Source organism: Ambystoma mexicanum, chromosome 3q, assembly GCF_040938575.1.
Source record: "Ambystoma mexicanum isolate Mex_15411 chromosome 3q, UKY_AmexF1_1, whole genome shotgun sequence".
In the NCBI taxonomy this organism is placed as follows: domain Eukaryota; kingdom Metazoa; phylum Chordata; class Amphibia; order Caudata; family Ambystomatidae; genus Ambystoma; species Ambystoma mexicanum.
Genome location: NC_090926.1, coordinates 718,871,788 through 718,886,319, shown reverse-complemented (window position 1 = coordinate 718,886,319; position 14,532 = coordinate 718,871,788). Strand labels below are relative to the sequence as shown.

General features: G+C 48.7%; 1 protein-coding gene across 11 annotated transcripts in view; it reads right to left on the bottom strand.

Moving 5' to 3' along the window:
* TNRC6C (trinucleotide repeat containing adaptor 6C) overlaps positions 1–14,532 on the bottom strand; it is a 1,467,646-nt gene that overhangs the window by 769,049 nt on the left and 684,065 nt on the right. For all 11 annotated transcript variants that reach the window (XM_069654647.1, XM_069654638.1, XM_069654641.1 and 8 more), the window contains one exon: positions 8,556–8,701. In XM_069654647.1, the coding sequence (XP_069510748.1) occupies positions 8,556–8,701 (146 nt within the window). The remainder of the gene's footprint in view (positions 1–8,555; positions 8,702–14,532) is intronic.

The following is a 14,532-nucleotide window of genomic DNA, read 5'->3' as shown; positions in this document are numbered from 1 at the left end:
ACAGTTGTAGCCAAGGGTGGCAAACTCATGCCTCAATGTGGAACAGGCATACTAGAAAACTTATGAACCCTAGAACTTATTATTTTGCAAAGTAAGCACAGAGGAATCATACTAATAAGGAAGAAAAAGCATAGTTTAGACAAAGTGAAAGGGTTACCAGAAAAATATACCAATACAAGGGTTAACTTAGTATTTTTGAATTTATTCTGACCTGGGGGCCTGGTTTACCAGACTTTTACTGGATAACCCTCATCTGATCTCACTTATCCCGCCATTGTATGCTCTCCCGTCTCATAACCTCTATAGCTTTCCCATGTCCCACACCCTACGGTTTTTCTCCTTCACACCCCTTTTTAGACCGGTCACTTCTACCACCGTCTTCAGACTTCCTAATACTCCAACCCTTGAGCCTAGTTTTTCAACTTCTCAATCCTGCACCTTTCCTCCTACCTTCTTCAGCACCTCTTAGTTGCTACATCCTTTCCATTATGTTATGTTATTTTATACTGTGCACCGCTGCCAACATTTCTCCCACACTCTCCACTTTATCTGACCCTTTCCAACTCTTAATTTCTCCAACTGGTAACACCTCTCATTTCTGCAAAACACCTGTTTTTAGTTCTACCTCACTCTAGCCTTCATTTGTCACTGACTCCATGCCCCCCATTCTCACACCTTCTCTCAACTCTTATTTGTCAATCCTATCTGATTCTCAAATTGTTCTCACTGTTGCATTTCTCCCCTCTCACTAACCCCCTTCTTGCCCAACTGCAGCTTCCAATGTTAACCCCTTCAATTTTCTGATCAGTAGATTGCCCTTTGATTGGTCATTTTCTCCACTATACCCGGTTGACCAGGCAGCAACAGTCCAATAAAAGAAGTGCATCCTCTACTGTGCTGGACCCCTTCCTTTTATGACCAATTGGCTGTGTGAATCTCAGAGCCACAGTCTCAGCATAGCTTTTGCAGAAGTAGGAGGAATCTAAAGAACCGTCAGAACAAATTCCACTGACGATATCAAAAAAGTGGGCATAACTTCGTTCCTCATTGTTTTCCCACAGAGATCTAGATAAGAGCATGAAATATCAGAGATCGAGTGAAAACACCAATATTCCATATACAACGAAGTTATGGTATTTTTACAGTGGGAAATGTGAGGACGAGTAACTAAGCACAGACAACACGACCTGAAGGTTCATAGTGCGTAATCTCCACTGGTCCTTGCTCTTCCTAGTGTGGTTCCTTTGGTGAATCTCTACCCATTATCCAGACATTAGACTTCTACTGAAAAGAGGCAACAGATAAACTGGCAGTTCCTTCCCTTGACTCATCAACACCTGATCTTTCCCAACCTCTGCCACACTCTCTCCTCCAGCTAACTCTCCATGCTCTGCTCCACCACCTCTTGATCTTTCCAAGCGCCTCCATGCTCGCTCTCTTCCTATTTTCCCTCTGCTCCACCAGCACTGCTCCATCCCTCCTCTTGCTCACTTCCTCACCACCCTGCACTGCTTTGGCATCTTCTTGCTGCACTGTTATGCTACTTTTCTCACACTGCACCACCATCCATAAACTGCCATACCGTCTGTGGCATTCAGTAGTTAATACACTTATGCAGGCATGCCCCCGGGGCCATAATTGATGTGTTGACACCGGTTTCCACCTTTTCGGCTGAGCCTGTGGATTGGTTCATCGAAATACAATTTGCTCCTTTGGATGAGTTTAGTTTGGTACCACAGTTACACATGGTCCCGTTGAGCAAGACCTCATGACTACTATCTACCATTTTAGATTACAGTCTTTAGTTGTTATCTCCACTGACTGGTTCAGGAACTCAGTGCTCCAGAGGTGAGGTCATGCTGCAACTGTTGCTGTGAGCATTAAGGCTCAGCGGCTTGTGCCTGCACCTGCCACACGATAAGTGTTGGCATGTCCTTACGTTTGTACCACATTGAGTTCCCACGCCGTTGCAGGAGCCTTCACTTGTGGGAACTATCGAAACAGTCCTTTAAAGGAACTCCTTGACGAGACAGTGGGACCACAGAGAAGAACATCCTGGAGACTTGGTGTAGTGGGAGACAGCCGCCAGATGCACCTTGATAGAGGCGGGCACAAGCGCCGCCATGGACAAGCGCAACAAGTATGGAAGGATCTGTGGGGCCATGACCCTTAGAGGGTTGATCTTCTGCACCCAGCACTAAGTAGCGAAACGCTTCCACTTGTGCCGGTAGAACTTAAGAGTCGATGACTCTCTGGCCTTGGCAAGGACCTCCATGCAGTCCGCCAGCAATTCGTACCCTCCGAACTGTAGGGCTGCAGGTACCAAGCCCTCAGGTTCAGCAATCCTGGTTTGTGATACAGGATTGCGCCTCCTTCTCTGGTGAACAGATCCGCAACCACTGGCAGCTTGACCTGTGGTGACGTCGACAGGCTGAGAAGGTCCGGATACCAAATCTGCCTCGGCCATGCCGGGGCGACGAGGATCATCCTGCATCAGCATCTTTTGAGTTGACTGATGGCTCGTGGCAGGAGAGGCAATGGAAGGAAAACGTATAGGAACAGGCCTTCCCACAGGAAGGAGAATGCATCCCCCATGCTCCTCGGCTGGTGGAACCTGCTGGCAGATTTCTGGCATTTGGAGTTAGTCGCTGTCACAAACAGATCGTTCTGAGGTCTGCCCCACTTGAGCAAGAAGCAGTCCACCTGGTTCTGTTGAATTTCCCCATTCTTGGCAGGAGCGCAGCTCCCTGCTGAGGGAGTCGACGATTGTGTTCTCGACTCCCGTCAGGTGAAAGGGGATGAGGAACATCTCTTGGGCAATGGCCCAGTGCTACAAGTCCTGCGCCTCTCTGGAGAGCGCTGGGGATCAGGTGCCCCCCTGCTTCCTGATGTAGAACATCGTGGTGGTGTTGTCCGTGAAGATCCTCACCAAGTTGCCCTTGAGGGACGGAAGGAACGACTAGAGGGCCCAAAACACTGCCCGCAGCTCCAGGATATTGGTATGGAGATCCATCTCCTCCGGCAGCACAGGCCTCTGGCATTGAGACGTCCGGTGTGGGTTCCCCAGCTCTCCAGGGAAGCACCCTTGGTGACCGTTTCCTGGTACAGGGGTCTATGAAATCCTGTGCCCCTGGCAATGTTGGAATGCATGCCCCACCACCTTGTCGCTTGACAGAACTCCTTGTCGAGAACAATCTTGTCTGCAAAGCTTCTGGACACTTTGATCCAGCAAGCATCCAAGAACTCCTGAAGGGGTAGCATCTGCAATCTGCAGAGCCGAATCAGCTAGATGCACATCGACATCATGCCGAGCAGCGACTTGATGGTCCGCACTGCGGCGGTCTTCAGTGCCAATAGCCGTTGCACCTTGCCCAGCAGGGTTGCTATCCGCTCTTCTGAGGAAGCCACCAGGCAGGAAACCGTGTTGAGCCTGGCCCCCAGGAACAGCCCGCTCTGCGTTGGCATCAAGCAGGACTTTGGATAGTTGGAGAACCCCAGATCAGTCTGCAGCCGGACGGTCGCCTCAGTGTGGTCTACGCCCGTCTCCCTTGTCTTTGCAATAATGAGCCAGTCGTCTAGGTATGGGTCGCCGTGTATTCCTTGGAGACGCAGATGGGCCGCCACTGGTGCAAGGCACCTGGTAAACAGCCTGGGCGCGGACTTCAGTCCGAAGGGGAGTGTCTTCCCTGTACCACGAAGCGCAGGAACCTCCAATGCTTCTCGTGAATGGGGACGTGGAAGTATGCGACCTCTAGATCCAGCGAAGTCAAGAAGTCTCCTTCCTCCAGTTGGCTGAGCACGTGTTGCACCGGGAACATCCTGAATTTTTGGGACTTAAGGTATTTATTGAGACGGCGCAGGTCTAGGATAGGGCCTCCAGCCCTGGTCTTCTTCCTTACCAAGACGCATCTTGAGTAGACTCTGGAGCCTCAGAGTCGCTTTGGAACCAGCTCTATCGCCCCTTTGCATCCGTGGACACTTTTGCTGGAACTCTAGAGTGTCCGTGGGCAGAACGTCCAGCACCCATCAGTCAGTGGAGATCTTCTTCCACTCGCTGACAAAGCCCGCCAGCTGGCCTCCCACCGGGGTACATGGGTAGGGGCCCGACGTCCTGGCCGGTTTAGTCCTGCTTCAGGGCCTGCGTGCCGCCTTAGGGGCGACAATGACATTGGCCACCTCCACCGAAAGCTTTGGCAAGGCATCCGTAGGCCTCCTGGGTCGTATACCGCGAGGGTTGACGGTACGACGATGAGCCTCAGCTGAAACCTTTCAACGATCTGCCGGTCTTCGCGCCGGAGGCACGAAAGGAACAGCAGTGTTGCTGAAGAGTTCCCAGGGCAGGGGCCGTCTCCGTGTTCGTCTTAATGGCTTCCAACGACTTGTCGACGGCCTTGCCAAAGAGGTTGTCCCCGTCGAAGGGGATGTCCAGCACCATCGTCTGGACCTCCTGGTTGGTGGCTTTCAGCCAGCCACGACGAACGAAGACACTGTTCCCTCATCTGTCGGAATCCTCCCCCTCTTGGAGGATGGAGATCGCCTCGACCCGCTTGTCGTTGGGCAGGAACTCCAGAATCAGGGCCATCTGATACCACAGTTCCCGGTTGTACCTGGCTGCCTTGACTGTTGATGCCGCAGAGTAGATCAGCTTTCTTCCCAAGGCATCTAACTACTTCCCCTCGCTATCCAGAGGGATGGAGGATGAAGACGAAGGGTTAGACTACTTCTTCCTCGCTTGCGCCGAAACCACAGAGTCCGGTGAAGGCTGCGATTGTAGGCACCTGGGAGCGGACTCTGGGACCCAGTACTTTTTTTCCAGCCTATCCCCCTTGGCTGTGGCCGAATTAAGGTAGGCCATCATCCCAAACGTTGCCCAGGAGAGGCACTGCCATGATGGTCTTCCTCTTGGCCTTGCGCCGTGGATGGAGGAAACCTTCCTTCTTGGTCTCTTCTGGCGTCAGTTGGAAGTGTTCGGATGCCCTGCCGACCTAGCATGGAACGACCCCACCTCGTCCGTGGGAGAAGCCTTTGGCTGGTGCCGTTGTAGTCATCGTCCGTAGTCGCCGTGTCCAATTCCTCGGGGTGGAAGGCACGCAGCACTTGTGTGGAGGTTGATGAGGCGGCGTAGGGTGCTGCTTCCTCTTTTTCACCGGAGTTTGATGCGGGGCCAAAGCTGGGGCCAGTGTAGTCGGCATCCTCTTCTGAATCTCCGACACCAGGGTGTGTCGAGTCGAAAGGATGTCCAGTAAAACATCTCTACTGGGTCCCATTGTCATGATCTCTGCTTCCAAAAGATCAGGACTTGCCCGACTCCCTTGGAAGCAGACCCATAACCCCGGTTCCGAGTGCCAGCCAGTCCCAATTGGGACCTTTTGGACCCTGTCCTGGCGCCAGTGGCACCAGGCTCATAAAGATGCCCAGTCCCAGCGCTGGAAGCGCCGGGCTCATAATGCTTGGGTGGACTTACCTGCAGCAGACCATGCTGCTTACTTACCTGCCAGTTGAACCCCTGATCCTCTTCTGTTTGGGACTACTTTTCCTGTTGGGTGGGGCAGGAGCCACTCCCTAGGTTCAGAACACTGGAACTCTTCTGGAAAGCAGGAACTCTTTTCTTAGGCGTGGCTGTGGAAGGAGACACCTAAGCACTACAGGAGGCTATTTAAACCACACCCGATGGATGAATCTTGCTTTGCGTTATTCTGCATTCTCTGCAGCAGAACGCTCATCGTGTCTTCTGCTTCTGATCCTGGGCCTAAGGGAACAAAGGCTTACCATCCTGGAATCCAGTCTTTAGCAGCACCTGTAAAGACAAAGAAAGAACAGGTTAGCACTACGGTCTTCAGTGGCAGCGCATCTCTTACCTGGTTCATCGGCTGTCACCAACGCCTCGCGCTGCATTCCGGCATCTGAAAGACAAAGGCTTACCTACTCTTCGCATGCTCCGGAGGTCTTCGCACTGCATTCCGGCATCTGAAAGACAAAAGCTTACCAGCTCTTCGCACGCTCCGGAGGCCTTCGGCGCTGCATCCCGCATCTGAAAGACAAAAGAAGGTGCGTTTAAAGACATTGGGCAACTTTATTACTCACGTGCCATTACTCCTTCCCACGCCGAATCCAGTGGGTATTCCAGCACCCTTCAGCTTCTCTAAAGCTCCGAACTTGTGCCTGCAAGATAAAAGGGGACAGTTAGTGCGCATCGTGAAGCAGGCTACAAGCGCTTACTTACGTGCTTCCAGGCGCTTCTATTCCTCACGCGGGTTCGATCCTCAACTCTCATCAGCCCGCCATCCGCCATCGCCGGAACCCTGCAAAACAAGAGATATCATTACAAAAGACTTTTAAGACATTTGAAGTGCCCAGAACTTACCGTTCGTGCAGTTAACGACGGACAGCAGTCCTCTGAGGTCAAGAGGCCTGCACCTTTATCCAGTGAAGAAACTGGTTACGGCACCCTGCCCCGAGGCAGATGGAGAGCTCGGCGTTCACTTACCTAAGGTGAGGGTGTTAACCTTTGGGGTTCTACAGGAGAAGAGAAAGGGAAGAGGAGAGAGGCACCCAATAACCCCAGTTCATTAATCCCATATTTTCTATCTGCAGACATCTTACTCTTCGAGTCAGACATACAGTGCACAGAGGTCCAGCCCAAAGAGCCAACCGTGTGTTGTACATCACCTTTGAAGATACGGCATTCACCCAGTCAAGACCGGCGCCTCTGCGGGAATCAGGTGAGCGTTACACCCATGCCGTCGTCAGAATTTCTGCCGTCGTCGCCGTTAGCGTTTCCGCCGTCTCCCACGTCCTCCTGGATCGTAAGGCACCTGGTCCTCCTTGTTAAAGGAAGAAATATCTGTGCCCTGGAGAATGGTTTGTCCTCAGGCCTTCCCTTCCCCCTCTGCTTTTTTGCATCCTGCGGGGTCGGGTTCGGGCTTAGGGATGGTATCCTCTTTTCTGGTGTCCTCTCCATAGGACCAGCCGAGGCCTCCCATCTCAGGGGTATGGATACTCTGGGCACCTCGGGGCTATCTTGACTGGGTCAACCCTTTGGCCTTTGAGAGGGCGCCCGCCACCAGCACGACCATTGAAGACAACTTCTGGGCCTTTTGGAGTAGGTTGGTCGCCTTTTCTTGTGCCTTTGTCTTTTTAGGGTTTTCCCACCGGGTTATCAGATTTCCTCTTCGAGGAGGAGCTTGAGCGATTACTGGAGATGGAGATGGAGACAGATGGTGAAGATGAACGCGCCCTGCCCTTCGTGGGACCTGCTTGCGTGGCGACCCCGACGGAACAGACTCATAGGGTTTGGACGTGTCTTGGGCCCCCCACGGATGGAGCGCCCTCAAGAGAGTTAGAAGCCCACTCTTAATACCAGCGGGTCCTGGGTGACGCATGCCTCTGCTTGCTGCACGGGGTAGAGGCCTTGGAGCTGAGCCAGGCTGCCAGTCTACTGTAACAATCCTTCATCGCTCCCCTGTGGTCCAGATGGAGACAGTAGAGGCACTGAAGTTGTTTGTTCTCTACACACACATTCTGCAGTCCGCAGCAGAGCTTAAAAAGGGAGCTTCTCTCTTTCTTCTCTTCCAACATGGTGCGGAGTATGCTCGATGGCCTTCTGGAATCTTCAATGAAACTTTGACGATTCTTGCCCTTGAGGGGCCCTGAAATTCACCAAAAAAACAGATATCTGCTTGTCGGCCGATGGAGATAAAGAGCACACAGGCTCGGTTTGACAAAAATAGGACTTTTTATGGAAAAAAACAGAATAGCTCACAGAGCAAAACAAGAGGACTCCCAACACTTGAACGTGTGGTAAAAATCTGAAGATGGCCGCCAGAGGAGGGGATTAGGGAGAGGGCAGTCATTGGCTGGGGGCAGTATGACCCAGAGTACAGTGATTGGTTTAGAGGAGAAATACAGTTTGTAAGTGAAAGTGAAACCGTTCTTTCTTTTACCGAGGATTCCCGGCCTGACAGGGAATATTCATGAGCATGTGAACCCATGCCAGACACCACGCTGGAGAACATGATTATCAATACAGCTTTAGGAAAGCTACAAATATCCCACAGGCTTGAGCCAGGGGTTATTTACAGCAGCAGATGTCCATAACATGTTCCATCTGCTAGGGGTGCAATGAGTGGAGGCATTTATCTTGCGGTCAGTGGGGAGTTCAAGGGGACAATTATGTGGCTTTTCTCTTGGGACCTGCCCCTACTGAGCGATATTGCCCCTCTCTTTTACCCTGCTGTCTTCTTGTCTGGGTTCTCAAACCCCCTCAGGGTCTTTTAATGTTCAACCCCGGGGGTTTACTATTATTCTGCTGGCAGGTGGGGTTGTACATGGTGGTGATGAACTGTGGAGCCTGGGGAATTCACAGTTTACATCCTTTTGGACCTGCATAATGAAGCACAGATTGGCACCCAGCCCCATAGTGTTCCCAATCCCATTACCCAGCATATAACATGAGACCTCATCAAAGGTCACAGCCTCCAAATAATCTGCACTGGAAATCTTATGCATTAGAACACAATGTGTTCACATTATAAACACACCCGCTGTGGACCTACCTTGTCTAGGAAGGTGGGGCGGTCCATGGAAGACTCTTTGGAGATAGGTGGTGGGCGGCAGACGAGGGCTTTGTTGACCATCCCATTATAATCATTTATTCCCATTGCACGTTTGTCCAGTTCCACCTTCTTTTCCAGCAGAGCACCTGCACACAGACAGCAATAAATTGTGAATGTCTGCTGAGACATCCATATTTTACATAAAAACACCAAATGGAAATCTTCCACAATATAAAGGAATCTGAACAGTTTACACTGGTGTTCTGATGAAGGGCCAAAGAATGAGGAAATACATGTTTTTAAAGTATACACAAGTTGCACATTTTGATACCTTTTATTGGACTAAATGAGATATCTGTGCAGAGATGGAACAAAATAAGATGTTGCAGAGTGAAATGGTTTGTAAAGGAAAGCCACAGAACAGATAATTCTCAAAGAAAAAAAAAGAACATTTCATTTGCTGGAGGAACAGAATGAATGTAATGTGGGCCTGGAATTGATTTCTTATCTAAAAGGCCATAAAACCCCTTGAACTAGGGGAAATAAGGGGTTGCATTTAACAAAAAAATAAAAAGGAGAACAAAAATGATTCTTTTCACATGTGACCATTAAGTTTGGTGCAAGTAGTTAAGGCGGGCCCTGCTAGTTTCCAAAAATTACTGGTGTCATTCTAAAAGGTGTACTGACGTGAGAGGTTTTAACACCTCCAACATCTGATACCGAACAATCCAACTCCTGGGATCTTTTATTTCCTCCCAAGGATCCACACGCCAGGAAATCTAGGCCACCTGATAATCTCTGGAGTAAATAAATCAATTGAACCCACACCTGGATATATTGAATCCACCCTAAAGCCTCTGGTGACGGACACAGAGAGTGTTATATAGGACAACACTTCCTCAGAAAGATTCAAGAAATTGACTATGTACCATCGGATGCACTCCTGGCCACAATGGATGTTACCAACAGCCCTATCACAGCCATCACAGATTTTATGAGATGTATACTCACGCACAACAATTGTTGTGCATCTCGAACAGGAGTTCTTACAACATAACTGAAACCACTAACATACCGGCTCTTCTTTGTTGACATCTTAATTTGGACGGAAGGTGAAGACTCTCAAACAATTCCATGAATCACTAAATGGCTTCCACCGATGCATTAAGTTCACCATGGAAGACTCCAAGAACAGCATACACAAAGTTGGCAGAGACGGCCATCTAGAAACAGCTGTATACAAGAAACCCATTGACAGGAATAAATACCTGCACAGAGCAAGTTTCTACCCAAGCCACACAAAACGGTCCATTATCTACCACCAGGTCATGCGATACCAATGCGTATGCTCCAACAGGAAAACTAGGGTCAGCCAACTCCAACATTCCTCTTGCAAAAAGCTCACTCGGCTAGACACATTGACAGGTAATTTGACCATGCTTTGAAAATACTCTGAGACAACCTGCTACACAAGACACAAGAGAGACAGGACGGATACCTTGGTTGTCACCAACAACCAGGCACTAACCAACTGAATACAATTAAGGACCTACAACCAATTTTCAGCAGGGATGATGAACTAAGATACATCTTCGAAGAAGCTCCCCTAATTGCATACAAGCAACCAAGAAAACAAACAGTCTTGGATTAGGAGTACATTTCCACTACATAAAGTACCAGGAGCAGCTAGAACGTACCCTCGCAACAACAGTAGATGCAAAAAGTGCCAACACATCTGCACCAGATCTGCTATAACCCTGCAGAACTGAACAATACAGATAAAAGGGACATACAACTGCAGATCATCCAATGTTGTATACCTCATCCAATGCAAAAAGGTATTCCAGAAAATTGTAGTAGGCGAGAACTGCAAAGAGCTGTATGAAAGGATGAACATACATAGATAGATCACAAATCACAAAACAAACAACAATGGATCGACACTTCACATAAGAGAGGCATTGATTGCAGGATCTATCAGTGATGGTTTCAAAAGGTGGTCTCTCAAATTCAACACACAGTAGGAACGTGGGAGCTCAAGATGCTTAACCTAAAAGACAGTGGTATTAATATCGATATTGGATTCATGACTCACTATGGATAACTTTCAGCCCAGGTCCATCAACAAATTTAGAAGACCCCCCCCCCCCCCCCCCCCACCCCCTCAAGCACCATTTCTCACCAACAGCTGCCAGACACTGTTGTTCAGGATCCCTAATGCGTGAAGGGCACAGGTCTCGCACAACGGAAATCTTGGGCGTCTAAGCTCACATGTTTGGTGCCCATTACAGTGCATGAGAAAAGCAGAGATAAAAGCGGACCCTGCACCGTCCAAAAGTGAGTAACGTTTATTTCATTTGCCACACTGTATGGAAGTCAGGAAACCATTGTGACGCTTCAGGCATAACGAGGTCACTTTGGAGACTGCATCAGTTAAACCTTAGAGTACATTTGTGTAGCAGCAAATTGTATACGAGCCAGGAATCGCTAGCTGCTGCAGTGGAATCACTAAAACGACTTAACTCTACTCTGTACACACTGACCCAGTGTATGAATTATGTGTTTTCAAACCTCTCACATGAATACACCTTTTAAAATAACATCATTAATTTTAGGAAACTAGCAGGGCCCACCTTAAGAGTGCTTGCACCCATTGTAATGGTTACATGTTATATTATGTAAAAATAATCTGTTAAATATAACTCTCAGAACGCGTACTGTTTCCAACTCAATGTTTCCCATACTTCCAGTGAATTTACCAAACTGAAGCTACAAGCCCAACTCCTGGCAAAGGTTCAGAAAGAACAGCATCATTGGACCTTTACATTGCCTGTGAATATTCTATCCTGTCATGGTCCTGTGGATTCCGACAAACATATAGGTCATGATACCTAAAGTATACTATGGGAGTATCATGCCCAGATCGGCCCTAGCATTATCAAAATGTCACTTATGTGGGGGCAGGCATAGTGGATGAAGACTACTAATGACTATTGGAAATCTAGGTTGTTGATCTTTGGAGATCTTCCCTTAATGTGGTAATGGAGTAACAACTGATCTGTGAACAGATCCGATACCCCACCTTGAAAGCGGTAGAGGGTCTGAAATCATGAGAAAGAGGACTGTTAGGCAGAAACCTGTGCAGTTCCCTTAGGGACCACTGCAAAAGGCTTAAGACTACAGGTGTTGGCAGTAAACCCAATTGGTAGCAGTCTGTACCACCCAGATTTACCTGGTAGCTGTGGCTGAGCATTCAGACTTCTCTCGAGAAGAGTTAGACAGTATATAGCGTATACAAGATAGGTACCAAAATACAGTAGCACAAGCAAACACTGACCAGAGATTTGGTATCAAAGTATATAATTATTTATTTAAAGACACACTTATAGAAACACTCCAGCACTATTATTGTAAGCAAGTTCAAAACACAGTCACTATTAATATATATACATCCCTTATTCCTTATTAGACACGTCTTAGTTAACACCACTTATTTTCAGACAGAGGTGTGCGATTAACTGAAGATGGCACTCCAATAAGTTATCAAAGAAGGGAGGGAAAAGGCAGAAATTAGAAAAGCACACAACACTAATACTTTAGAAGCACCCAGCAAGGCAGGAAAGTCAGTCTACTTGTGAGCAAAAAGTTCAGAGGCCAGGCTCCCTCTTAGAGAGAGCAGAGCACCAATGTGCCCAAGATCACACAGTTTAGGAGGCTCGGAAAAGTCTTGCAGGGAGTTCAAAAAGGAATTAGTTCTGCTCAGAAAAGTTCAGTTAGCCAGCCTAGGGTCAGCCCAGGTAGTAAGTCGAGGATTTAATAGACACCTCGTACAGACCGTTGCAAGGGAGGCTAGGCGGACACAGTACCTTTAAAATGGAGAGGATCCTCCAGCGGGGGCAGTTGTACCTGGCAGCGGGTGCAAGTCACGTCGTCGTCCAGAGGAAGAGAAGATCTCGACGTGGAGGAAAGCTGAAGGTCGTTGCACTGCCAGGGAAGAAACCAGCTGCAGAGTTCTCCGGTTAAAAGGTACTACCCTTTTATTCGTGGTAGTGGTAAATCGTGGTATCCCGGTTGCCGGGGTGCTTGGCACAGGCAAGGCGGCCACGAGATGATCCGGGAAGGTGAAAAGGCGGGTAAACTGGTTATCCCCACCAGTCAAAGGAAGAAGACTCCTCGGAATGAAGATCTTCTCTGTCGGGAAAAGTAGTGAGACGGTTCAGCAGGGCTCCACCGGTGGTGTCCTCGTTGCAGGTCGGCTCAGCTTCTCCCTCCTTGGATTCTTTAGGTCCTGTGGCAACGTCTGAAGTTCCAGTCCCCAAAGCCCTGCTTTTATGCAGAAAACCCCCATTCTTCAGTCCTAGCTGTCACTCAAACATGCCAAGTGGTGAGCCGGGCAGCTCACCACTGGGTCAATCACAGAAGAGTGCGACTTGAGTTGCCGAGGCAACTCAGTCCAGGGTAACTAAAACCCCCTCCTACACATCCTGTAGACCCAGACAGAGTGGCACCACTTTTTGAGGCTTCTGTGTAGAAGCCCGCCAAAAAGTGGAACAAAGGGCTCGACTTGGGTTGGAGTTACAGAGGCGAACACAAACGCCATTTTAAAACAGAGTTCTGGCAAAAAGACCCAACTGGGGAATAAATATTAAATAAATAACCCGGCGGTATCTTTAACATTGCACCAAAAAGGGGTGCGTTTAAAATGAATGGGAAAATCCCATAGAAATTATTCCGGTGGAATATTTCGCGTGGTAACCACTGCCACCAGCCAGAAACTCGATGAGGGGGGACTGCACAGTGCCCCCTCGAAAAACAGACCCAGGGGCAATCTAATTACCCCTACCAGTACTTCCACAATATGATGGTTTGTACTGGTTCTGTTCCAAATTTAAGACTAGTAAAGTCAATGGTGACTTTACATGCCCTGGGAGATAGTAGTCAGTCCCAGGGTATGGAGTCTATGGTGGGGTGTCACCATGACACCCCTGTGTTACTGCACTGAGGGTGCTGTGTAACACTTACAAAAACCACATGAAACCCTATGGAGTAAAAAGACCCCATGGCCCATAAAACACATTAAAAAGTCAAAGGATATCTCAAATCATGTCTAAGAGTGGGAGAAAAAGAGTCTCACTCTTAGCAGGAGAAAAAAATAAACCACAAAAATCCAACAAAGCTGCTGGGGGACTCACTAGGTTTGGGAAATTAGCGTTAACAGAGAATTCTCCCTAACAAGGACTCCCAAAGTGTTGGTTCTACAAGTGTGGCAAAGGTGCGTGCCAATCAACGGTCACTAACCAATGTTTCTAACAAGTACATGGGCCCCAACACGATCGTTTAAGAGCAAGATCTACTGGACTTCGCAAAAGAACCTCCTCCTTTAGGACCCGCTTTTGAAAAGAGCACACCCACGTGGCAATGGAGAAACAGGTTGTGGAGACTGCATGGAGAAAAGGTCTTCTTCACCAAGAAGTAACGATTTCCCTTTAGGGTGGAAACAAGATCTCAAAGATGACGGGCAAACTCACTGGCAGTTGTCGGTTCCAGAACACTCCCATTAGTCAGTGATGGCTCCAGCCCATTCTCATCCCACCGAGGCATAAGTGTAGCCAGGGTCCAAGACCACATTTGTCATCACTTCTACATGCCAAGTATATACAGTATGGCACGAAAATCCTTTCAGACCTTCAATGCCAAAAGAACAGTGAAAAGGATACTTCCGAAGGGGGCCATTAAAACCCCCGACTGTGAAGTTCCACTTGAGAGAACTGTCATTGTCATCCTCGGCCCATGCTAACCACCAAAGAGTTGGTTAAGATACATTGTAGCCACACTTGACTATGCACCTTACTACGAAGAAGCAATTCCACTGCGCACTATTAAGATGGATTCATAGAATCTGACCTGGTGGACAGATTTTAGGAGGCCACCCTAGTTATAGTGAACGGGAGACTCCGAGGTTAGCTACAACCCAATC